At 42.1% G+C, this 27,528-nt stretch overlaps 1 protein-coding gene across 2 annotated transcripts in view; it reads right to left on the reverse strand.

Moving 5' to 3' along the window:
- Positions 1–1,590: 1,590 nt before the first annotated feature.
- raph1a (Ras association (RalGDS/AF-6) and pleckstrin homology domains 1a) overlaps positions 1,591–27,528 on the reverse strand; it is a 131,804-nt gene continuing 105,866 nt past the window's right edge. For both annotated transcript variants that reach the window (XM_077617265.1, XM_077617264.1), the window contains 8 exons: positions 27,403–27,524; positions 27,241–27,306; positions 26,928–27,071; positions 26,455–26,565; positions 24,995–25,093; positions 24,780–24,900; positions 7,984–8,114; positions 1,591–4,503 (listed from right to left, as the gene is read on the reverse strand). In XM_077617265.1, the coding sequence (XP_077473391.1) occupies positions 2,254–4,503; positions 7,984–8,114; positions 24,780–24,900; positions 24,995–25,093; positions 26,455–26,565; positions 26,928–27,071; positions 27,241–27,306; positions 27,403–27,524 (3,044 nt within the window). In that variant the 3' untranslated portion in view covers positions 1,591–2,253. The remainder of the gene's footprint in view (positions 4,504–7,983; positions 8,115–24,779; positions 24,901–24,994; positions 25,094–26,454; positions 26,566–26,927; positions 27,072–27,240; positions 27,307–27,402; positions 27,525–27,528) is intronic.

Raw genomic sequence — 27,528 nt, forward strand, 5'->3', positions numbered from 1 at the left:
TCTTCAGACGTCAAACCTAAAAATGTCAAAGAACTGAAGGTCACTATCGAGCTACTTGGGCTCTTATGACACTGCTACATCGCGTTGCTGTTTTAACCCAATGTATTGAGTGCTGTACATGCTAACTTTTCACGTTTCAGTTGGCCTGTTTCTTTGCATCAGTTATATTCTGTAGGATTTATGCAAACAGCATTATCATACATTTGCTTGCAACAAAGTATAAAATTTTGAACTTCTAGTCTTTTGTCCTCATGCTGTTTTGACTTTTGATAGAGATTGTCACTTTTAATAATAATTATGAATGTGTGCTGACTTTCAATATTGGGACGACCTCTCCCTATAGGGGAGGGAATTGAAACAAGCAGCCCTCAACGCCCATCCGACTTGAAATCATCAGAATAAAAACTTGAAATATAAATGTTTGTGTTATACGGTGTACGTTTCGAAAACATGTCATGTAAAACGACCTAAAAACATCTGTCTGTTATAAACGAATCAGTCAAAATATATGCTTTGTTTTTGTATTTTAAAGCATAAGGATGATCAAAGCTCCGCTTTTCAGCCGTGTCGTAGCGTGTCCGTGTCGTCCTCGGCTCGCACTCCGTTCAGCTACATGGAAGGGGCGTGCCCGCACCGGCCTCGACTCGCTATGGCTACGTCTAGCAACGGCGAGGCGCCGTGCCCGCCCCTTTCTCGGCTCTGTGGCTTAGACGAAGCTAGGCGCTTGGCAGGCATTTTCAGTGTCGAAATCCAAAAAAAACTGGGATTGACTCGATGTATAACATACTCGATGCGAAACGCAACCGGCTGGAAACAAGCAAAGGCTTGGCGGCGTGTTTCCCAGCCATTTATAGTTTTCAGCGCGCCCATTCTTCCTCTGTAGTATTCGCTTCTCGTTCGGCACTTAGAGCCAAACATTTCAGCGCCAAAGAAAAAATGGTGACCCTAACCACTGCCATTTTCACCGCCATTTTTCATCCGTCTTCCGGTTGCGAGTTTTAGCGTAGATTTAGACATTTCTATAAGCGCGAAGTGAAGATAGATCACAGTATTTTTAATTTTTTTTTTTTTGGGACCGTACTTAGGCTAGTAATTCATGCCATTTATTTATTTTTTTGTGCTGCCGTTTCTTTGTTGGACCAAGAACTCGAAAATGAAGGCATACCTGCCTGAGCAGGTATTCAGGAAGTTTATTGAAATGCATTAACCCCTGCCGGATTTTTAGCAATCTTGTAGAAACACTTGTCAATATGGCTTCGGAATGCTAAATGAATGTTGTTTTGTATGGATATATAGCTTGATATACAATTGCTACTTTGGGAAATGTATCTACAATACTACAATTAATATCTACAAACTTTTTGGGTCAAATTGGGATCATTTAATATCTACAAACTTTTTGGGTCAAAAATTGGGATCATTTTTAATTTTGAACACCAATGTATTAAGATTTTTATTATCTCGTTTGACATGCGCGCAGTGCCCTTGGTTCTGATCAGTATCTTATCCGCTTACATGTGACCTACAACAGTTCTACCAAATATTAAGCATGGTATTGGTAGTGTGAAGAAATAATGAAATTACAAGTCATCATTTGAACACAGTTTAAACAGGATGAAAAACACTTGACATCAAATTAACTTTTACTTTTAACAAAAAAATAATTATGTGGTATCATTCCAGTCTTAAATAATCTTATATAAAAACACAAAAACTTAAAAACTGACAGGGACTCACTCTCTTCATAGTCCACAACCTACATTATCACAGCTGCTGTTCAATTTGGTATCAGCTTGAATGTTCCTTCTGCAGCAAACCTCTCTAAATGTACAAAATATTTACTATTTTTAATGCAAAGCCGTAGATATTGTGAAGTCTTGTTCTCTTAGGATTTTCCCATTAAACGCATGATACATAAATAAACATATACAGTAGAATCATACTGTATTTATGTATTCTTGAGTGACTAGCTTAAAACACATACTGGTAATGAGACGGATAATAATATGAATGATAGTCACCATCAAGTTAAGTTGCCAGCAGCCAGAACCAAATCTGCTTCCTGCTTGTGTCCATTAAATTCCAGTCACTAACCGGCCTTCTTTTCAGATGTTTTGATTTAATTGAACACACGGAATCCTGACTTTGGCTGGATTTTGGTCTGACTGCATCTTGACGAGTGAGAAAATCACAACTCAAGAGAGAAAATGATTCCACCATGGGGACATGGTGAACAGTTCCAAAGTCTGTCTTCTACCACTCGCTGGTCAGTTTAGTGCTTTGGTCCCGTTTTGGAGGAGCCGGAGGCGGTCCTCGCCGCAGCGTTGCATACCCTGAGATGTTACTGCTGTTTTTACCCGACTGGGAGTGTGCATGGTGGCGGGAAAGCGTTTGCGTGTGTCCGTGGCTCACCTGCTGCTGTTGCAAGAGCTCAGGTGGTGGAGGCGGGAGAAGTGCCATGTCATCCATGGTAGCAACAGGTTCCATTTTGGCCGAGGGAATGAGGTGAGAAGAGGTGAGTGAACCGTGGCGGGAAACTGACTTCCTCTTCAAAGTGCGGTTCAGGTCCTCCAGGAAGTGAGTCTTTAGCGCCAGGGTGCTTGGCCCTGTGGATTTGGGCGATGTAGGGGGTACAGGAGAGGAAGAGTATGGAGACAGTGTGGGTGGTGGGGTTTGGGAGAGGGGTGGTGGCGAGAGTGGTAGTGATATTGTCGTTTCGTAAGGGATTGGGTTACTGGATCGCCGGTTTGATGGGGCCAACGGTCCCTTTTTCAGGGAACCTTGCTTCCACGACGACAGAGGCGCCGGCGCCTGCTGCTGAGGCTGGGGGTTGACCACTGCCACCTTGGGTGGTTGATGGAAGTCGGACAGGTGGGGAGGTGGAAAGAGCTCAGAATCACTTGGTGGGGGTGGGAAGTAGTCAGGGGATGAGTCCAGGTGCTGCGTTTGGGAGAGTGGTGGAGGGGGTGGGGGTGAAGGGAAATCTGAAGAGGACTGCTGGTTTTGGCCCATTTGAAGACCCTGTAGCGCTAGTGGGAGGTTGGCCAAATTTAGCTTTCCCGGTTTGGGAAGAGGCGTCGGAAGCACCATCTCCTTGCAGGGCGAGCCGGTCGCCGACGAGGAGCTGGAAGATGTGGCAGTTTGAGGAGCCTGTCCGAACTTACTGAGCAGGCTTTCTACCTTGGTGGGCCTCTCATCTGGTACCTCACCTGAGTTAGAGCGCACAGATGAGGCTCTCTGCGGGGTTGGGGGGGGGGCTCGCTTAATGGAACAGGCGGACGAGGAGGAAGGAGACTTTTTAATGGGGGAGGCTGTCTTTGAGGGAGGTGGAGGGGGGAATTCCTTCAGGGAGTTCTCAGGAGGTGGTGGTGGGAACTCTGGGGAATGGGGAGGGACAGTGCCTCCTGGCGGCCATTTCGGTTTTGCCTTGACTGCTGGGGGAGACTGTGGCGCAATGAACTTTGATCCTTCCATGGAGTTGGAGGAGGCGAGAGGGGAGTTACTTGTATTTCCTGGGAACTGATTCACAATTTGCTTGACCATTGAGAGGGTAGCCACAGAGACTGAGGAAGATGAGGGAGGGGAGAGGACAAGGTTTTTAGAAGAGAGGCTGTGCTGCTTGGGGAGGGTGGGAGGCGGCTGATTGGGGGAGTGACCTGTGGAGAAACTCTGTTGCTTCTTTACTGGTGCGTGGCTACCAGGGGACGGTGTAGGCGACACGGGCGATAGCGCAAGCGGGAGGGAGGAGGGACTTGCAGGTTTTTGAGCAGTGTGTGGAGCGAAGCCACCAGTAAAGGTTTTGGGTGGTAGTGAGGAGGAGGCATTAGGGGACAGGGCTCGCAGGGATGCCGGGGGAGAGAACTCGGCTGCAGGTGGAGGTCGAAAGGAATCCTTACACATGGCTGGGGTGAAGTCATACACCATGTTGGGAAACTTTTGTGCAAGGAACTCCTGGAGGCCAGCGTTTGTGAGTTGAACACGTTGATCTCCTTTTGGGTTGCAGGGCCGAGGCAGCTCTGTTTTTTTCAGGATCTCTGGTGGTGGCGGTGGCAGGCACAAGGGTTCTTGGAATTCATTTTCTGATGGTGGAGGAGTTACGGCCGAGGTACTTGGTAGACCATATTTCAGCACGGCCATTGCAGAGCCGGCAACCGGATCTGTCGGCGGCAAAGGCGGCGGGGTAGAGGGTGGTGGCGGGGGTGTGGTACCGTAAGCAGTTGGGAGAGTGTTGTAGTTGTGTGGCACAGCGACACTGGCTGGCTGTGCTCTCAACTGGTTCTGGTTTTGCAGGCGAGCAAGTGTGCTGTACTTGACATAGGCAGCTGAGGACGCCGCCTGTTGAGCATCACATTCGACAGCGGGTAAAGGTGAAGAGCCGTCTGTCCCATCGGTGTAGCTGCTTCGAAAGGCCGGAGTCTGAGTTTGGGAAAGTGCAGGGTGCTGTGAGGAGACAGTTGGGATCTGTAAGGGGATGGGCCTGCTGATGACATCCATCTTCATCATCTGGATATAACAAAATAAAGGGCAGAGCACAGACGACAGAAAGGAAGGCAGAAAAGAGAAGGAAAAAATGAGTGGATGACAAAATGATAAATCAATCTTTTGTTAATTTATAGCAAAATAATTCAAAACCAAAGTCAAAAAGACTTAATAAAACAAACTGCAGGCAAAATGAAAACAACTTGAAAATGAAAATTCTAGGGCTGTACACACTCGATTCGCTACAATTTTTTGTATATAAACATTTAGCTTGGTAACCAGAACAGAGCAATTGGAAAATAATTAGCAAAATGAATGGATGAATACAACATACAAGACTCAAAATTTCTTCTTCCCTGACGATGAAATTATAGTAAATTAAGCAGCGCTTCTTGTTTTTAAATTCAGTTGGGTTTTTTATTCTGCCACCAGCCCAGTCCTAAATAGAGGGATGGCAGCCAATGAGTTACTACTTAAACAAATTTTATTTTTATTATATATTTTTTTGTTTCATTTTTTAAAAGATAACTTGAAAAAAAATCAGATTCTGATCCTCTGAAAATGAATTAATGAAAATTGGAATTGGACATCTCTAACCTACATATATACAAGCATACACAGTGTTATACAAGATGACAATATACTGGATATCGTCTTGCTTGCGAAATCAAAGTGGAAGGATTTCAAGTTGGTCCCTGCAGCCTTAGATTTTTCTGAAAGTGGCTGTCAAGGAAAACATTGGGCCCCCCTGTGGTAGTAGATGAGCTTCCACAATTGGTTTAGAATCAAGTTTGTCCCCGTTTTTAACCACTGTAAACCTTGAAAATATAGGCTCCTGGCTGTCATACCATCTCTGCAATATGCACACAGCAAGTTAGGTTACGAATGAGATAATTTTAGAGTCTTTTGTTTGAACGTTTCACACCACAACGTTTCAAGCGGTAGTCACAGCTTTTCCACTCCACTGTTGGCTGGAATGGATCATAGGTCATTCCAGAATTGGAGGACATCAAAATTCTTGAAAAATCACCTTACACATGTTTTTGTGCTATGTTGCCCCGAATAAAAGATGGTATATTTTGCATTGAAATAAGACTGAAAAAGTGTCGGTTGTCTTAAATTCGGATCTAGACAATAATGTCTAGATCCAAATTTAAGACGACCGACACTTTTTCAGTGGGTATAAACCCATTCACAACGCTAGATGGCGCCATATATCTTTAAAGCAAGCGCTGAACACTTTGATGGTTAATGCATTCCTTCATTCTTTTCTGAACCGCTTTATCCTCACAGCTGGTGGGGGGTGCTGGAGCCTATCCCAGCTGACTTCGGGGACGAGGCGAGGGACGCCCTGAATCGGTGGACAGCTGATCGCACGGCACGAGGAGACAGACAACCATTAATGTTCACACTGATACCTAGGGGCAATTTAGAGTCCAATAGGCCTACCATGCATGCCTTTGGAATGTGGGAGGAAACCAGAGTACCCGGAGGAAACCCACGCAGGCCCAGGGAAAACATGCAAACTCCACACAAGTGGACCGACCTGGATTTGAATCTAGACCTGGGCGATATGACAAAAATTGTTATCACGATAGAAAAAAAAAAATCAGTCGACATCTATAATTATCACGATAACTGACAATTTTTTTCTTTCACATTTGAAACTTCAAACTTCTGTGAATAAGTAAAAAAATTACTTTCCTCATTATTCAATTATGAAAGTAACTATGTCACCTTACTTTATTAAAAAAGAGAATACAAATATGATTTTAAAATGTATTGTTGTTCTTTTGTACAAAAAGATAAGACAACTGCGTCCTTACTCTATGAAAAGTAAATAAAACCTGCAGACATTGACAGGCATCTTTATTTTTATAAATTTGCCTTCAAAACAAAAATTGTTGTAAAATATTTTAAAAAAAAAATCTACTGAAGACATCACCAATAATGGCAAGCAGACCTTCAGTCTCACGAAATGAAACATTTGGCCATTTACAAATAAAGTTGGATGAACTTCACCAATTTTAACCCAAGTTAGCAAGTTTTAGATTTTTGCAACGTTTTCAGAACATTTAAATAGAATGGGTAAACACCTTGATATCAAGTAAGAAAAATATTACAGGCTGTCCTCAAATGAGGACAGTGTGTTAAAGAAATTTTCAATAAGGTTTTTTGTGCACAGGTATTTATGAGGCATTAAAAAAATAGACAAAGAAAACGCCAGAAATTCCCTTGGATCTTTTAGTGGGTCGGCTTGCTGTTGTCCTGCATCTCAGAATCGCTCATTTTGGTCGTGTTTTTTGTCCTTTTGCATCCATGCTCAGTGTTACCCGCTAACCATGATAAAAACACATTTACTTATCATCCTCTTCTTCTCCTGAACATTGGTCTGGAACTAGCGTTCATGTCGCATCATCACCTTTGTGGTGGTCCCGGTGGTGTAAATGCAGCTAAAAATTATCGAATTTATATTGAATGCTTTTATTTATTGTTGACAAAGTTATTTAACGATAATTATCGTTATTGTAGGTGGCCCGACGACTGAGTGGTTAGCGCGTCGGCCTCACAGCTCTGGGGTCCTGGGTTCAAATCCAGGTCGGTCCATCTGTTCTCTGCGGGCCTGCGTGGGTTTCCGCCGGGTACTCAAGTTTCCTCCCACATTCCAAAAAACATGCATGGTAGGCGGATTAGATACTAAATTGCCCCTAGGTATGGGTATGTGTGTGCATAGTTGTCTGTCTCCTTGTGCTCTGCGATTGGCTGGCCACCGATTCAGGGTGTCCCCCGCCTCTGGCCCGGAGTCAGCTGGGATAGGCTCCCCACGCGACCCTAATGAGGATAAAGCGGTTCAGAAAATGAATGAATATCATTATCGTTTTATTGCCCAGCTCAATTTGAACCCAAGACCCCAGAATTGTGAGGCTGACGTGCTATATTGCAATTTTGCTGTTTTATCAGAGTAGATTGGTTAATTTAAAAAAAGTTTGCAACCGGAAAACAGGTGCCATTACAGCATCAATGGATCTACTGTGCGTTACATTAAAAAAGAGGCTAACATTATGGTAGTAGTTCATTGTTCTCTACAGATTGTGAACATCTTCCATGAATACTAATGAATAATAAACATTTGAAATCTCATTAAAACTAATGCTCTCAAAATTACATGATTTCGCCAAAAGAAAAGTTAGTCAGAAAGTGCCTGTTTGAGTATTCTGTATGTGGATTTCATAACATTTGAAGGGTTAGATGTAAAATAATTCACCAATTCTGGAATGAACCTCAAGCTATAACCACAACCTCCTCACCGTGAATTAGTATCAAAGGTGTTTGCACACTCAACTACTTTGTCAAACTTCTACTGCCTTTTCCCCCCTAATACACAGTGGCACCACCATGAGCCCTTTCACCTTTGTCTGCTGGTAAGGAAATCAGAGATGAAGTATGGGAATTGTAGTATGACAGAGTAAAGAAGAGATTGGTGTGTAGTGAATGTAGTCGCACCTCTCCTTGTGTTCCCCTCCTCCAGGCGTCAGAGAAGATGGAGCTTACAACACTCTGGGAGCGGGCTTGGCTTGATGACATCATATCTGACACACCACTGTCTGATTGGCTGGAGTGGTTGGACTGAGACTCTTGACATGTGGACATTAAATTGAGTTATAAGTCATGAGTCATATATATATATTTTTTAATTCAGCCATTTTCGTGGTCATTTATTCATTCTTACAACTTATTTTGATGTATGTTGCATCACAACATATGTACAATTCAATTTTATCTGTAGAGCATTTTAGTGCATGCACATTTAAAAACAAGTGCTGCTGCTGCTGCTGCTCCTAAAAATACTCAAATTGACTTGCCACCATTATGGGAGCTGAGAAAGCTCCCGTCCCATAACTGATAAATGGCGCCAAATAAATTTAATTGCAGCAGATCTATGTATCAATTAATGAGCAGCTGTCTTTTGCAAGTCCGTACGAAGCACGCACAAGTTTGGCATGGAGCCTGATGCATTTCATAAAAGAGCCAAAAGCTCATTAAAATATTAGAAAAAAAGATTAAAAAAGAAAAAGTGGTACCTCTATTTATAAACTTACTTTGTTCCAGAAGTGTTTATGTAACTTGGATTTTTCGTCAGTAGAGACATATTTCAGATTGAATTGGTATAATTCGTTACACAATCTTTAATACTAGCCCCTAAAACCAGGGGTGCTTATTATGTCGATCTCAGTCGACTAGTCGATTGCCAAGTGGTAGATCGTTTGAGAGTAAGATTTGATCCAGCCTGTTAGTTTCCTTCGGGCCTGAACAATGTATTGTGATATGCCCACCACAATACTCACTTTGTTTGAACATGCGTATCTGCCTCAATTAACAATCGTTAAGGTCTCATCGGGATCTAAGTGTGGTCCCGACAGCCTCAGCTAATATTTCTGACCTGTCAGAGCTACTTGTCAAGGGTTCCCTTTGATCAGGGGTCTCAAACTCAATTTACCTGGGGGCCGCTAGAGGCCAAGTCTGGGTGAGACTGGGCCGCATCAGGATTTCCACAAGAAAAGCGCTGATAAAACATTCCAACGTTATCAAATATCTTTATTTATTTACAAAAAATAATGAATTAGATCAATTAACTTAAAGATGAATAAAAAATCAATCAATCAGTAATACAAAAATAAAATAATAATAATGAGAGATATACACTGGCTGCCCAAGTAGAGAAAATGAATTATTTTTATTCCGTTTCAAATGTCTGTATTAACAGCTCTTTAACCTTTAACTTTCTGAACTTGAATGGAACATTGAACATGAAATATTCTGAACACGGCTTCTCTTGCTTACTCCTTGCTGCTAGAGACCTGGCAGCGCTTCTTCTCACATAGTCACATTTGGCTTGAGGGAGGAAGCAGTGGAGACCCTCAGTAGAGCTTGAAGATGCTCATCAGTAAGTCTGGACCTGTACTTGGACTTATTGAAGTTCAAGGTGGAGAAGAGCTTCTCACACAAGTATGTGCTCCCAAAAAGGCACATGGTCCGCTTGAACCTTCGGGAAAGTTCAGGGAAGCTGGGGGTCAACTCTCTCAAAAATTGCCCAAGCTTGTCTGCTTCTCCACTCACCTCCCTGAACTTGGCTTTGAGTGCAGAGTTGCACTGCAGGTCAATGAGCTCCATTTGAAGCTCAGGAGGGGCATCTTGCACATCAAAGGAGAAGGGGTCCGCAAAAATTTGAAATGTGGCTTTGTGTGTCTTGAAGTCTGCAAATCTGTGATCAAATTCCTCCTGTAGCTTCGAAATGGCCTCAACATACTTCTCACCACTGAATGGTGTGCCTGCATCCACGAGAGCCTTGCATGCTGGGAAATGGCAAAGGTTTGTCTGAGAGAGCTGGGCTTTCCATAACACAAGTTTAGTGCAGAATGCTCTCACGTTGTCATAGGCAGCACTGACAAGTTGCCCCTTGCCTTGTAGCTTCTTGTTCAGTACATTAGGCTTATGTGTGATATCAACAAGAAAAGCCAAGTCCATGAGCCATTTGGGATCACTTAGCACAGGATCAATCAACTCACAAACGGCGTAGCTAGTTTTGACTGCTGCATTACTGTCTTTGGTAGCCTTCTTGAAGAAATCCTGTTGCCTCAGAAGACGTGTTTTAAGACTGGCAACCTGGTTGGCTCTCTGATCTCCCTGGTATGTTTCGTACTCCTCAGCATGTCTCGTAGTACAATTACGTTTCAAATTGTATTCCTTGTGCACCGCAACTTTTTCAGTGTAATTGAGACACGTCGGGGTGCCCCTGTGTTCAACAAAGAAATATTGCACTCCCCACTTTTCTTGAAACTGTCTGTGCTCATCACCGACCTTTCTCTTCACGGCAGGCTTTGAAAGAGACATCTCTGGGGCTCTGTAATATGTTTTTCCACTTGGAATGAGTCTCGGGTTGATCTTTCACATTCAGTCGCGCGGGTTTGTGGCGCATGTGCACTTTCGCTCTCCGTTTCAATCGCGGAGATGGCTACAGACACTGACACAGGCTGGATCACGGATCATAGCGCCTCATTCAGTTCTATGCTGAGAGCAGCGGAGGAGTGATCGGCCTCACGGCTTTTCCTCCGCCCAGCTGATTGGAGGAATGAATGAGTGAGTGAGCGAGGCAGTGGACAGCCCGGCCGATGTCCCGCCCTCCAGAGCCGTATACCTCACCGTGATTGGTTCATTCAGCTCCGAACCAAAGTTCCCTCTAATTTTTTGTTGGTCTGAGCAGAAAGACAACCTCCCTGAGCGCACTGAGTACCAGTGTGAGCGACATCATCGGTACTCGGATGATTCGCCTAAAGACGTTTCGCCGACGGACGTTTGACAGACGGGGAGGTCGTCGAATGGACGTTCCACCGAACGTTCATTCGGCCGAATGGAGGTTTTGCCGAAACGGGATTTGCGCGCTCGCCCCGCCGGATCGTGTGTGTACAAGTTTTTCAACCTCGGCCCGCGGGCCATATACGGCCCGTTAGGATTTTTAATCTGGCCCGCCGCCGGTGTTGTCCAAATTATAGTAAAAATCAATGTTCGTCTACCATTAATGGCAGCCCGGGATTAAGCACTCTTGGGCGGGCATGGCAGTCCGGGAATAAGCACTCTTGGGCAGGCAGATGTAGCAGAACCGAGCCGTAAAATGACAGCAATCGGGTCAAATCCATCCTAAAACAGCATTTAATGATTAAATACAAATACTGGATGATATCGCGATGGAGGCAAAAAAACGTCTATAGACGTCCATTCGCCAAACGGCTCAAAATGCTCTCAAATTTGGTCAAATCCAGCTGAAAACAGCGTTTAATGATTAAATACAAATACTATTATTTGTATTTAATCATTAAACTAACAAATACTAGTACGACCTGTCCGTCTGTCAAACGGCCGTCGGTGAAACGTCTTTAGGCGAATCATCCGGTCACGACATCATCATTGCTTGCTATGGGCACACCAGTATCACACCTGCCACAAGCAGGTGCATGTCAATGTTCCCTCTAATTTTTCATGTAAAACATGCTGTAAAACACGAAAAACATGAGTGCACAGAGCTACTGCCACTGACTGCCACTTAAACGGCGCCATCATGGGGAAAGGGGTAAAAAAAAAAATTTAAAAAAAAAAAAATCGTTTTTTTTTTTTACTGCGCGCCATATGATTGCTACTGCGCAGAGAAGACGAGAGTAGTGCGCAATTGCGCACGCGCGCAGCTTAGAGGGAACATTGCTGCGAACACAAGTGTCATTCATATCAATTTTCCGGGCCGCACGAACATTAATCTTTCATATTAAGACGGGGGCCGCAAATTATCGTCCCGAGGGCCGCAGTTGGCCCGCGGGCCGCAAGTTTGAGACCCCTGCCTTTGATGTTCTCATTCATCTCATTTTCTGAACTGATTTATCCTCATTAGGGTCGTGGGATGCGCAGGAGTCTATCACAGCTGACTCCAGGCCAAAAGCGGGGGACACCCTGAATTGGTGGCCAGCCAATCGCAGGGCGTATCGCAGAGTAATTTAGAGTGCCTAATCAGCCTACCATGCATGAAACCGGCACGCTTTGTTGATAGTCACAAGTCTGAGCTGCCCTCCCGGGTATAGGTTGCGGGGTGTTGGCTCCTTGAAAGGTACATCTTGAAGCAAACAAATTTGAGAACCCCTGCCCTAAACCATTTAAAAATATTGGAGTACACCAATTTTGTATTGGCCAAATGTTTTGAGAACGACACAAATATTACATTTTCACAAAGTCTGTTCCTATGTTTCTATGGTATAATGGCATGCAATTAGAAGCATTTCAGAAGTATCAAAAGCTTTTATTGAGAACAAGCAGGGGAGAACTTCCCACCTACTTGTTTAGAACCAAAAGACAATTGTTGCGCTATAGAAAAAAATATTTTTTGAAAAATGGGTGTTTAACAAATAAAAGTTTGTGTTTACACACTTAGAGAGGGTGAAGAAATGCAATCACTCGTCTATTAAGATTCGACAGCCGTTTCTAGCCACCATAATGTCAACTCTCTACGATGCAGGCTTCGGACAAAAGTAGTGAGAATGTTAACCTAAAACATCCACCCGTCCATAAATCACGCTTTATCTATTGCTGCTCCCCAAAACACTTCCCCCCCCACTGTCGTGTTGGAGGGACTCGGCGCAACGCAATGGTGATGGACGCGCTGACCCGGTGTAGTTGTGGTGTGGGGCGTCATTTTCGGTGGAGTTTCCGCCAGCGAGTTTCAAGGTGCACACACAAACAGCCATCCGTACACCAGGCTTCATGAGGATTAGAGAATAGATGGCGTGTGATTTATGGATGGGTAGATGTTTTATAACTCCCGTGAGTCACGACAAAAAAAAAAATGTTCCTGGGAGCACCTGGAGGCGAAAATGACATGGAAAGGCGTCCTACCTTTTGACCAATCAGCCATGCGGTGCGTTTAGGCACATGATGTAAAAACAACAATTCATACATCAATTCTGCTTTCAGCTTTAACAAATAAAAGATTGAGTTTACACAGTTAGAGATAGTGAAGAAATTCACTGAAATTCCGACAGCCATTTCTGGCCACCATAATAAATTTCAACTCTCTACGTTGCACGGTTTGGACAAACGTAGCGAGAGAATCTGAACACACACACACAACCATCCATAAATCACGCTTCTGAGGTCGAAGCCTTGCCACAACTTTGGAATGCAGAAGATTGTGCTGCCATCTTGGTGCGCTTCAATTGTTTACGCCTTTCTCAACTCGATTCGAAATGAGAACTCTTTTTTGGCATAATTGGTGAAAAGTGGGCGGCCCCTTTGGCGCGAGTGGTTAGCGAATCGGTCTCACAGCTCTGGGGTCCTAGTTTCAAATCGAGGTCATGTCCATCTGTGTGGAGTTTGCATGTTCTTGCGTGGGTTTCCTCCGGGTACTCCGGTTTCCTCCCACATTCTAAAAAACATGCATGGTAGGCTGATTGGACACTAAATTGCCCCTACGTATGGGTGTGAGTGTGCATGGTACATGGTCCATGTGCCCTGCGATCGGCTGGCCACCGATTCAGGGTGTCCCCCGCCTCTGGCCCGGAGTCAGCTGGGATAGGCTCCAGCTCCCCCAGCTCCCCCCACGACCCTAATGAGGATAAAAGCGGTTCAGAAAATGAGATGATGATGAAAAGTGACAGTGAAAACGTATGTAAAGTATGCAAAAAAGGAATGTATTATATATTCAAAAGCAGGAGTATGCCTTTTAGGAAAATAAATAAATCTCATTGTACTTGTATAATGACAATAAAAGCATTATATTCAATTAAAAAAGAAAGGCTGCCGAATTATACCTATTTAAGCAATGTTTGGGTGTTATTTTTGGTAAAACAGTGTAACCCAAAGTGAAAATAGGACGAAAATAAAAACTCAATAGCGGTGCTGTTGCGTAGTTCATGCAACTAACTTCAAGGGGAAATGACTAAGAAGAAGCACTCCAATGTGGTTTCCAGGTGCGCGCACACATCCATCCATATATCATGCTTTATAAGGATTATAGAATAGATAAAGCGTGATTTATGGATGGGTGGATGTTTTATAACTCCCGTCAGAAAAAAAAGTGTTTCGGGGAGCACCTAAAAACTCACTGGCGGAAATTCTTCCGAAAATGACGTTTGGAAAGGCGTCCGACATTATGACCAATCAGCCACGCAGTTCGTTTAGGGCACAACACGTAAAAACTATGATTTATACATCTACTCTGTTTTCAGCTTTAACAAATAAAAGTTGAGTTTACACACTTACAGAAGGTGAAGAAATTCAATCATTCATTCAATCGTTTGCCTATTAGGATCCGACAGCCGTTTCTGGCCACCATAAAAAAATTAACTCTATACGTTGCACGGTTTGGGCAAACGTAGCGAGAGAATTAACATACACACACACACACCCATAAACCACACTTTTATATGGATTATAGATTACATGCAATAGGTCAATATTTCCAGTGTTGACCCTTTTTCCAAGACCTATGCAATTCTCCCTGGCATGCTGTTGATCAACTTTTGAACTAAGTCCTGACTGATGGCCGTCCATTCTTGCATAATCAATGCTTGGAGCACTACCATCAGCCTTGTCTCATTACAGCAATTAAGCATCCTGAGACAATTTCCAAGATGGCGCAGTTCACGCGGGAGCCAGTGGGAGTAGCTCTGTACACTTATGTTTTTCGTGTTTTACAGCCCTTCTCTTTTTTTAATTACATTTTAATATTTCTTAATAAATTCCTTTTTACTTTACTTTGTACTTTATACTTTAATGTTTTTACAACTTTCCTTGTTCTGTTAGCCTGGCTTCTTTCGGCTACTTCTTTTTTGGAACCATTCAGCCATGCCTACGCTGTCACACACATGGGACTAGCTGTTACAATACGCAGCGGAAGGAGCAACACCTTGGTGCCGCTGGGGATTCGGAGCTGGACAAAAGTGCCGGGAGAAGAGGCAACGCTTCTGACCAACCATTCCATCGTGGGATAAGATGGAAGAGCTGTCGGCGCGTACCAGCAACGGAGTCGAGGTGCCCTACTCTGCTATTGTTGTCTTCAGCTCCAGACTACTAAGGAACTGTGCGGATAAGTTTGGAAGAGTGACTCTGCATATTCTCTTTTATTCTGCTTTTAACTCAGTTGTCAATGTTCGTGTTGTGGGCGAAGTTGAGCGCCGCGATTTTCATGAGGTTCTGTAGACTTTCTTTCAAATATCCTATTTTTAAAGATTTGTCCATTTTTTCTGAAACTCTGAGGCGATTCCTGAAAACGCCAAACTAAAAAAAATCCACGCACCTGATTCTGCAGTGGTTGTTGTGTAATAAAACTTACACTAGACGATCTTCCACTTTAGACGGCACAGTAGCTCAATGCTAAATGATAAATGTTTCCTGAAAAACAACATCTGAAGATGATCCATGGCAATATTGATGATGTTATTGTCTCTTATTCAGTATTAAAAAAAGAGATAGACGTTCAGCAAACCAATTTGGGTGGCGACGAGACTGAAAAAAATGTCGAGTAATAGCCATCAGAAAATGAATTGGTTCACGTCTTCTTGACATAATCCTTCCAAATTTGCGTGGCATTAAAGCGCGTTGTACTCCACACACTTGGTCCTGTGTGTGGTTCCAGTTTTTGTTTCCATTTACCGTATTTTCACGCCTATAAGGCGCGCATAAAAGTCAAAAAATTTCTCCAAAATAGACAGGGCGCCATATAATCCAGTGCGCTTTATATATGGACCAATACTAAAATTGTTATCACGATAAAATAAAATAAATCAGTCAATAGGACAACTACGGAAACCAGCCCCCGACTCTACTATTTTCCCGTAGATAAAGTACTGCGCAGCGACTGCTGGGATACAGAGTTCTTAATACACCCAGTTCTTCAATACAGTTAGTATGATGGCAACCACACTAATTTGGTGCTGGCCGTCATTTCGGCTGTATTTACAAAAGAAATCCTGCCACTAAATGTTGGCGTCAACAGAGCATTCAAAGCTAGACTGTGAACTATGTATATATATATATATATATATATATATATATATATATATATATATATATATATATATATATATATATATATATATATATATATATAACTAACTACGCCAAGCAGCCCGACTCTACTATTTTCCCGTAGATAAAGTACTGCGCAGTGACTGCTCGGATATAGAGTTCTTGCGCGCAACACCCACACGCTAAAAACACGCTTTAAAAAGGCAACGGAAGCAAAACTGAGTTCGGTTGTACTTTATTTAGACATTTTACAACGTACTCACGTCATCATCACCCACAAATCCATCAAAGTCCTCATTTTCTGTGTCCGAATTAAACATATGCCCAAATGAGTCTTCCAAAACGCTGGGTCCCGCGGTTGTAGTTCTTAAGCCTCCGGGAATGACGGCAAGCTCTGAGTTATTATATATAATATATACATAGTTCACAGTCTAACTTTGAATGCTCTGTTGACGCCAACATTTAGCGGCAGGATTTATTTTGTAAATAAAGCCGAAATGATGGCCAGCACCAAATTAGTGTGGTCGCCAGTATGTTTCCCAGCAGTCACTGCGCACCGGAACCCGGAAATAGGCTGCTTCCGGTAGCCAGCGCTCTTGCGTTTCGATGTTCATCCATATATATGTAATATATGCGTCTAATGAAATGGTGCGTGCTTTGTGTGTCTAAAATACAGAAATAGCACTCGTTACTGACACTGCGGCGTAAAATACGATGCGCCAAATAGGCGTGAAAATACGGTACTTTGATTTGCTTTGTACTTTTTGCTTTTGCTTTGTTGTTCTGCGGCCTTTGCGACTGTACTGTCTAACTTATACCTATGCCTTTTCCTGCTACTGTCACAATGAGATTTCCCGAATACGGGCTGAATAAAGTTATCCAATCCAATCATTCATGTGTAGGATTACTTTTCGGTCAAGGGAGTGGGCTCTCTCACAATCTTGCCTAAAAACACAGCGATGAACAAAGAATGGTACCAGAACGTCCTCAGAGAGCAACTTCTCCCAACCATTCAGGGGCAATTTGGTGATGAAGAATGCCTTTCCCACCATGATGGGGCACCTGGCCATAGAGCAAAAGTAATAACAAAACGGCGTAGGGAACAAAACATTAAGATTTTGGGCCCTTGGCCAGGAAAGTGTCTGGATCTTAATCCCATTGAGATCTTGCGGTCAATCCTCAAGGAGGTGGGTGGACAATAAAAAACCCAAATTTCTGATAAACTCCAAGCATCGATTATGCAAGAATGGACGACAAGCAGGCAAGATTTGGTTCAGAAGTTGATTGACAGCAGGCTAGGAAGAATTGCAGAAGACTTGAAAAAAATATTGACCTATTGGATGTAATTCTCAACAAAAGCTTTTTATACTTGACCCTGACAGCTTGAGTGACTGGTTTTATTTCTTGCCGACACGCTACTTATTGCTATCAACCCAGTGGACATTCACCCTAAAAATAGCCTCCCCGCGTATTCCAAGCATTACGGTAAATCCATTCAAAACATCCCAGGCAAGTGGCAAGGCATTTGACTTCCATGTGCTGAAAAACACTCAATACTCAAAGAAACAGCACTTTCGATAAAAATATATAGATACTCATGTGCTAAAAAAATGGAGCAAATGAGACTACATAAAAAGGGAGATCCCAAATCTGACACAGGCGTTAAACAATATCAATTCGGATGATTATCTCTAGCATAACCATACTCATGACACCTGCAATACTTCCGTGACCATTATCCAGGACACAGTGTCTACATTCACAAGAAAAATTCAAACAAAACCATCAACAAAGAATCACCTCCCATGGTTAAATGAAGACATACAGGCATTAATGAAAAAACAAGACCATGCTCTCAAAATATCACTTAAAACAAAAAGGATTAATACAGAGACATTTAATTGTCTAAGAAACAAAATAATAAAATAAATTCGAACTGGAAAATCGAATTTCTTCATAAACACAATTAGCACCGTGAAAGGGAACACTAAAGATATCTGGAAAAATATTTTAAAAAACTGGCAGGAAGTAGCACAAATAAAAGAATTAAAATTGAAGGAGAAAACAATCTGTGATCCAACGGACATAGCTACAACTTTAAATTATTATTTTATAGACTCCATTAAAGAACTGACACCTAGCATCCCTCAAATAGAATATCACCCACCACAACCACTAAACATAAATGAACCCATTCTAAATCTTAACATAGTTTCGCAGTAACAAGTTGAAAGCACTATCTGCTCTCAAAAGCTGCAAAGCAAAAATGCAATGCAACAATTTAATATGGATGTAACATTTCTGAAATAGCACAAAGAATAACTGATAGCTCTATTAACCACTATTGTAAACAAATCCATAAATGAGTCTCTTCCCTGATCCCTGGAAGTGCTCAGTTATCACACCGGCCCTCAAATCATGGAAACCTGCATTAACCAACAACTACAGACCTGTAAGGATCCTTCCAGCCATCTCAAAAGTCTTGGAAAAAATTGTAGCGGAGCAACTTGTGGATCACATTAACAGCAGTCCATACCCTTAACAGGCTGCAATAAGGCTTTAGAAAACATCATTCTACCGAAAGGGTGGTTTGCTTCTGATCTCAAAAAGGCATTTGAAGCCATCAATCACCAGATACTGATGACTAAACTGTCTTAATTTCTCACCAAATTGGATTGAATCATACTTATCTGTAAGATCATAGTGTGTCAGGATGCAAAACACAAAATCTTCGTGGAATAACAGTCTTGGACTGCTCTTCAATCTTTACATAAATCATCTGCCCAGCTATTGTCCTTCAACTGTCACCTGCCAAATGTATGCCGATGATGCCGTTCTACACTATTCCATGCGAAAGACAAAAAACATGCTGTAGCTGTCCCGAGGGGCTGTGCCAATTTAGATGTTCCATTTTGTGGATTGTGTACATACAATGTTTTGAGTTGTGTATTTTGTTGCTTTTCTTTCTATATATTTCATTATGTAAACCGGTACCCGGACATTTCGTCGACGGACACTTCGTCGACGGACACTTCTTCCCCGGACAATTCGTCGAACGGACGCTTGGTCGCCGGACAGTTCGTCGACCGGACACTTCGTCGACCGGACAATTTGTCGTCGGACACTTTGTTGCCAGACAGTTCACCTAACCTTAACCACTATTAAAGACAACGGAAATTCACATATTCTTTATTAAAGAACATAAAACAGCGAAAACTCATTTGGGCGTGTGCGTACTAAATGGGCTCGTCTGTAAATACACGAAACATTGAGCGCTCCATTTTAAAAATAAAAGGCAATAAATAAAATTATTGTATTAAAAAATTTATTAAAAAGAAGACAAAGGAAATTCGGTTCCTCGGGGGGCACTGAGTGACTCCACTAAATTACTATTAACTGGCTAGCTCAGTTGCCTCACAACGCGCATCGGAAATCTAGTCTGTATACACGATACCTATGGGAATACCAAGCAAAAAAAAAGAAGACGACGAAGGATATGTGAATTTCCTTTGTCTTTTTAATAAAAAAATTAATAAAATAATTTTATTTATTGCCTTTTATTTTAAAAACGTTCGCGAGTCCGGCGACAAGCGACGACGTCTAGCTCCGTTGCCTCACAACGCGCATCGGAAATCTAGTCTGTATACACGATACCTATGGGAATACCAAGCAAAAAAAACAAGACGAAGAATGTGAATTTCCTTTGTCTTCTTTTTAATAAAATAATTTTATTTATTTCCTTTTATTTTAAAAATGGAACGCTCAACGTAGGAACCCCGTTTCGTGCGTAGTGTTTAGAGACGAGCCCATTTAGTATGCACACGCCCAAATGTTAATGTGTTTGTGTTGTCGAGCGAGTTTTTGCAGTTTTATTTTCTTTAATAAAGAATATAAAGAATATGTGAATTTCCTTTGTCCTCTTTAATAGTGGTTAAGTTTAGTGGTTAACGTTAGGCGAACTGTCTGGCGACGAACTGTCCGGAGACGAAGTGTCCGGTCGACGGAGTGTCCGGTCGACGGACTGTCCGGCGACGGAGTGTCCGGTCGACGGACTGTCCGGCGACGAAGTGTCCGGTCGACGGACTGTCCGGCGACGAAACGTCCGGTCACAATGTAAACCGTGTAATGCAATTTTGAGCTTAGAAATGATGTCAGGACATGAAAGAGTGGTCATGCCGTCAGGACATGAAAGAGTGGTCATGCCGTCAGGACATGAAAGAGTGGTCGTGCCGTCAGGACATGAAAGAGTGGTCGTGCCGTCAGGACATGAAAGAGTGGTCGTGCCGTCAGGACATGAAAGAGTGGTCGTGCCGTCAGGACATGAGTGGTCGTGCCGTCAGGACATGAGTGGTCGTGCCATCAGGACATGAAAGAGTGGTCGTGCCGTCAGGACATGAAAGAGTGGTCGTGCCGTCAGGACATGAAAGAGTGGTCGTGCCGTCAGGAGATGAAAGAGTGGTCGTGCCGTCAGGACATGAAAGAGTGGTCGTGCCGTCAGGACTTGAAAGAGTGGTCGTGCCGTCAGGTCTTGAAAGAGTGGTCGTGCCGTCAGGACATGAAAGAGTGGTCGTGCCGTCAGGACATGAAAGAGTGGTCGTGCCGTCAGGACATGAATGAGTGGTCGTGCCGTCAGGACATGAAAGAGTGGTCATGCCGTCAGGACATGAGAGTGGTCATGCCGTCAGGACATGAAAGAGTGATCATGCCGTCAGGACATGAAAGAGTGGTCATGCCGTCAGGACATGAAAGAGTGGTCATGCCGTCAGGACATGAAAGAGTGGTCATGCCGTCAGGACATGAAAGAGTGGTCATGCCGTCAGGACATGAGTGGTCATGCCGTCAGGACATGTGACCAACACAGAGGGCTGTTGGGAAGGACGTGCTTTGTTCAGACTTGTAACATTTGAAAGAGGCGTGCAACAACTTGGTTAAGGCATAGCAGCTCCTAATTCAAGTCAGAAAGCGCACACGGTAAGAAAATTGTAGTTGTTGTCTATTTGTTTATAAGCGATTCCTTTGTTGTAATTCTTTTGTTCTAAATAACAATTTTGTTCTGTAATATTTGTCATTTCAGTTTTTCACGGTGTTGTCATTGTTTGATGCTTAGAGGAAATAAAAACCTCATTCCGTCATACAGCAGTCGAAGCGTGGTTTAATTCTGACCAGGAGAAGAGCATTAGGGGTAGCTAAACATGCTGCATAGGAAGTCATAGATGCAATGACGAGCGTGAATAACTGGCTTGAAAAATTCCAAAATATCTAGGAATGTCTGTATTAATCGGGCCGAAAAAATCCGGCCCGAGGGTATTAATTTTCGGCCCGGCCCAAGCAATTAACTTAATTTGCAGGCCCGAGCCCGAAGCAAACCTGTAATTTCATATTTTATTTGTGTGGTCCTGGGACTCCCGACCCGAGTCGGGAGGAGTGGTGATTCATGATAACAGAATAAAGCCTGTCTTTTGTAACAAAATCTAAGATAAACAAGACTGTATAAACATTTACACCTTTTATATATGGATGTTTGACAATTGCCACTGTTTAAATGCCTGCGCAACGTTGAGGTGCCAGTGTTTTTGCTCTCGTATGAGAGCAAAGCGCCACATTGACTACAATCAGCGAAGCCAACACAAGTTTCTATAGCATATTCAACAATCAATTTTAAGCTTTTCCAAAACTCACTTTTACCGGTACCAGTGCATGTTTCTCTTTTCAGTTCTCCTGTCTTTAGTTTATCCTTAACTTCTTGCGCCGTTCATGTGACGTACGCAGAGCATGCGCTGTCTCTGCGGCTCCCCCTCCAAATGCAATTACATTACAGCGCCTTCTGTGTTTTATCCAAAATTACAATTTATTTATTTGATAACAAGTATTCCTTAGTTTAGAATTCACACATTGTTACAGTATAGGTTTTTATAAACTTTTTTTTTTTAAAGTCAGCGAGACCACACATCGTTTTAGTCTACTTTTTTTTTTCAGCGAGAGAGAAGCCGTAGCCCGACCCTATCCGAACCCGAAGTAATGATTGACATTTTAGGCCCGGGTTGGGTTCGGGCTCAAGATTTTACCTATACTCTGTGTGTACTTCTCAAAAAGAGCCAAGGAAAAACAATCAAAGTAGTCCAAGAAATGAAATACCTAGGAATCACTCTTGACTCTCAACGTGTCTTTAATGACAGATAAAAAAGTACGCAAAATAAAATAAAATTGAATTGGTCCAATTTTTGGTTCATTAGAAACTAAAACACCGGAGTCAGAAAAATTATATATTGACACAATGATCATATCACACATGACTTACTGCCTACACGTTGGTCCTCGGCCTGCAAAACAACACTAAAACCAGTTGGAACCATTTATAAGCAAGCTTTGAAAGTACTGGACAGAAAGCCAAAAAAGCACCACCACTGTCAGATATTAAAAAAACACAAACACCTGAACTGGAACAATACTGTAAAATATGCAGATGTCACCTTAGTTTACAAAATCTTCTAATACAAAGCTTCTCCTCCACTGAAAGATTTTGTACAAAAAAAGTCCAACACAACAACAACGGCTGGCTCTAGAGGTGACTGTGTAGTTCCCTTCAAAAAGAGGCTTTCAGCCAAAGCACTGTCTCTGTCCGTGCCGCACATACCTGGAACTCAATACCAATTGACATACAGACGCTCCCCTACTTACGAACATTCAACTTACGAACAACGGTACATACGAACATTTCTGCAAATTGCGTTTAAGTCGGAAAATGTTCGTAAGTCCAATTTTGTATTTTTTTCCGAGTAGTGCTTCTTTCCGCCGCTAATACGCCTGGCGTGTGAGGGCTCAGCTCACCCAGCATCTACCTTCTTCGTTGCAATGCGGAAGTGCGTGAACGTATCTACAGTGGGCAAAGAACCTTTTTCATTTGTATCATTAAATGTCTCGTGCATCCATTATTGAATATGGTTGGTAAAAAGCGAAATGCTTCTATTGAGGGAGTTGCAAGGAAGAGGCAAGCCATTTCATTTGAAACGAGTGGCAATAATAACGAAGTTTGATGCGCGTGAGAGTGGTGAGCGTTGCACATACGTATACAACTTGAATCGTTCGACCGTCAGTACCATTTATAAACAGAAAGATCGAGCAGCAGGACCCAAATATTGAACGTTGCACAAAGTTTGCAAATCAATTGAATGATGCCATACAGTGCTACCGCATCATTTATGATGAAAAAAAGAAGAAAACTGTGCAATCGTCGTTAGATCGCTTCTTTCGGCCAGTTTCTAATACATAAATCTCTCTCTCTCTATACAGTACTGTACATATTCTCTCCATTTTATTAAATGTTTTTTTCAGTACAAACCAATGCATGTTACTTATATAAGCCTTAAACATACAAATGCACTTATATAAACCTTCAATATACTTATATAGGCCTTAAACATAAATTATAATACAAAATATAGCGCTGAATCAACTTACAAACAAATTCAACTTATGAACAATCGCTCGGAACCTAACTCGTTCGTAAGTAGGGGAGCGTCTGTACGTGAACTCCCGTCTCTGAACCTCTTCACCAATCATCTTAAAGCCTGGCTATTAGACGAACAAAATTGCGATCACAATGCTGTTTAAAACTGTGCTACATGTGTTTGTGTGTCTAGTACAGGGATGGGCAAACTGGTCCTCAAGGGCCGCTGTGGGTGCAGGTTTTTGTTCCAACCGCTATAGCAGACAGTTTAACCAATCAGATTTCTGTAGAAAACAAGCACCTGACTACAATCCACTGATTGCACTTGTAGGACACCAGATTGGTGAAAAGGTGTCCTCTTTATGGGTTGGAACGAAAACCTGCACCCACTGGGCCCTTTGTGGAATAGTTTGCCCACCCCTAGTCTAGTATATGTCATTGTTTATCTTCAACCTACACAAGGGACTAAAGATGGAAATTAGCCCTTGGCTACAATCCTACATATTTACATATATATGTTCATTAACATGAAAATATATTTGTTCATTAATATGTTCTGTCCCTTATTAAATAAATCAAACTCAAACGAAAAAGGAACTCAGTGCCGGCTGGAACGGCTCCGCCACAGAACCAGAAGACGTGAAAGGGGCTTTTGGTCGGATGGTCGGGCTGATACTCCACCAGTGCCCCCTCTCATTATCAGGCTGGCTCTGGTGTCAGCCTACAGTGAGCTAACCTTGGGCATCATGTACTAAATGCGTCTCCTTCGGCCAATGAGGCCAGTGGAGAGTTGGGAGTAAGTCGGCCAATGAGGCCAGTGGAGAGTTGGGAGTAAGTCAATGGGAAAGCAACTCACAAAAATTTCCAAATAAATACAGAATACTACAAGAGGTTGTTTGAATTTTTCAGATTTTGTGTTTGGTAACGTGGAATTTCTGCTGTATCCCGAGACAAAATTATCCCATTCGTTGAGGCCTTTTGTAATCTGAATATTTCTTAACTAGAGACAATTTGTAAGTAGAGGTACCACTGTATAAGTAAATAAAATACATGTATTGCATGTCCTGCGATGAGAGTATTGCGGATAGCGATGTCGTGGTACAAACGACATTCTTAAGGCCTAAAGTAAACAAACAGACTTGATCAAATCTTAGTGTCATGCGATCTACCAATAGTATCTTGCCGATCAATTGGTAGATCATCAACATTTTGCGCGCCCTTGAATTAGAGTATATCCATTTGTCCTCTTGTCCAATTTGAAACTGATACTAAACCTATGCAAAATCACCTGGAAGGCTGGAGGAAGAAGAGGCTGACCTAATGGAGGAAGAAGATATTGAGGACCATTCATAGGCGGCTTCTGTTCTTCTCATGGCCTCCTGAAAGTTGATGTAAAGCTGCTTTCCATACTGAAAGAACAAAAGGACAGAGATTCAAGATCTGATGCCATTGTAGTTTATTTTCACCATTCAAAGATTGTAACACATTTCCCTCCTTTCTTACCTTAGCGATACGGATGCTGTTGATCCATTGCTGAAGTGTTCTGACATCATCACAGCAAATATATTTAATGTACTGAGACTTCTTCTGGATTTGAGGGTGCTACAGAAACACAAAAAATACAGTAAATAAGATGTTTATTAACTCCAATTGACATGCTGCCACATTTCCACTGAACATGAAATATGCCACTATACATATAAAATACTAAATAATATGCAGAATGGGGATAAAGATTTTTGCTAGAAATAAAAATTGAGGAAACAAAGGTGAGATACAAAACCTCTACCTCTACTTACAAAATGAATTGGTTCCAGAACTTTTTTCGTAACTTGAATTTTTACTAAGTAGAGCAGTACTTTATGTGAAAATTCTGTAATTTGTTCCAAAAAGATACCAACTAAATTTTAATAATGAGCAAAGTGTCCCACTTTTGTATGCAAGATGTGAGAAACAGACAATGAAAGAAAGTGATAAGAAAATTATTAATGTATTAATACGAAGAACAAGTAGGAGGGGCGATAAAACGATAACAATAATTATCATGAAATATTTTTTGTCGACAATAACAACATAGTTTCGATAAAAATTTGATAATTTTAAACTGCAAATACACTACCCGACCACCACAGAGAACGTAATTTTAATGGCTTGCACATATTTCATATAAAATGTGTATACTGTACTTAAAGGATTTTGGGGTAGTGTTGGAAATCTTAGAAAGGGTTAAAACAAAATGCTTTTTTTTAATATTAGTGTTTAAATCTAAGTTACGAAACCACTTCAGAACAAATTAATTTTTGTAAGCAAAAATAACACTAGTAGGAAATTATTAGCAAGAGAAAAATGGCAAACAATACCTGTTGTCGATATCTCAAAATATCTAAACACAAAAATGTTTGCTCTTTCATTTATTTTTTTAACCGCTTTATCCTCGCTAGGTTCACGGGGGTGGGGGGTGCTGGATCCTATCCCAGCCGACTTTGGGCCAGAGGCCGGGGAGACCCTGTATCGGTGGCCAGCCCATCGCAAGGCACCTGCAGACGGACAACTATTCACACTCACAGCCATACCTAGGCGCAATTTAGAGTGTCCAATCAGCCTATCATGTCTTTGGAATGTGGGAGGAAACCGGAGTACCTGGAGAAAACCCACACAGGAGAGCATGCAAACTCCACACAGGTGGACCGACCTGGATTTTAACCCAGATGTGCTAACCACTCAAGCCAGCGGGCTGCTCACAAAAATTTTAAGACATGAATTGATGGAAATAAGTTTCTTGTTCATGTTTGCCACTTTTTTTCACCTTTAATAAGTTGAGAAGGAAATTATTTTCTATTTTCAAAACAATTATATAATTGTAAAATTTAAAAAAATCTAATTACAATTCAGAATGTTTATATATTCCAAATTGTAGATTGAGACTCAAAATGTCACCTTTCTTGTGATTAAATGCAGCATACCTTGAGCACCATGCAGAAGTCAGTAGGAGCTTTGTACTTGCTCTTGAAATCTTGGCCATGGAAGACATTAACATGGTCCAATTGGAGAAAACATGCAAGGTCTCTAGACGACTGTACAAAAACATGCACAAACACAAATTATAGCCATATTTTTTATGAGAAATCATTGTTTTTTCACTTTAACTTATGCACACATGCATACAGATTTCAGTTATTGCTCCAAAGGTGGCACAACCCAGGTTCAGAGGACAATTACTTCTTCACAGAGGGCCAGACAAGTTTGTAATTTTTTCTGCCTTCGTGAATAAAAACATCATTTAGAAACTGCATTTTCTATTTCCTTGGGTTGTCTCTGTATCATACTAATATTGGTCTGATGATCTAAAACCTTTGTGTGGGATAAATATGCAAAAAACACAGAAATCTGGAAGGGGCAAATACTTTTTCACGGCACTGTTTGTCCACATACACACCTTGGCTTTGCCTTTAGGGACATAGTAGATACCAGAAGCTCTCAATAGGAAATAGCGTTTCTTCCAGGACTTTTTTCCATCCTCCTTCAGCCAGAGTACACCCTCCATCTCTGGGACAGACACTGAGTTGCCACCAAAACACTCCTGAAAACAGACACAAAATGGAAAATGTTAGTGAGAGGTGATAACAACTGTCTTTATTTTTATTTTTTCATCAGTCTTTCCCAAACAAGTTAACACAAGTCGGTGGGGAGGTCTTCATATACAAGGATTTAGGGTTGCAGCTGCAATGCTGCATGCCCCATTCACTAACCTCTAAGAGAGCCTCTTTGTTTCGTTCTGCCATTTCACACGTTTCCTTCCGCCCCAATAAATAATTCTGCATCATACAAAACAATCAGGGTAACAAAAGTGGATTAAAAAATAGATGTTTTGAATTGTTTGTGTAGGGGGAGTCAATTATAAATATTAATACCTGTGGGTTCTTGAACAGCGCATACTTCTCAATGCGTTCCGTGAACATAAGTCGGTTTTGGCTGTCTCTGGTCCAGTTCAGCAGGTTCTCAACCAAGTTTTCATGATCTTCAAAGACCCGCTCTGA

Source organism: Stigmatopora argus, chromosome 13 (assembly GCF_051989625.1).
Source record: "Stigmatopora argus isolate UIUO_Sarg chromosome 13, RoL_Sarg_1.0, whole genome shotgun sequence".
Lineage (NCBI taxonomy): Eukaryota > Metazoa > Chordata > Actinopteri > Syngnathiformes > Syngnathidae > Stigmatopora > Stigmatopora argus.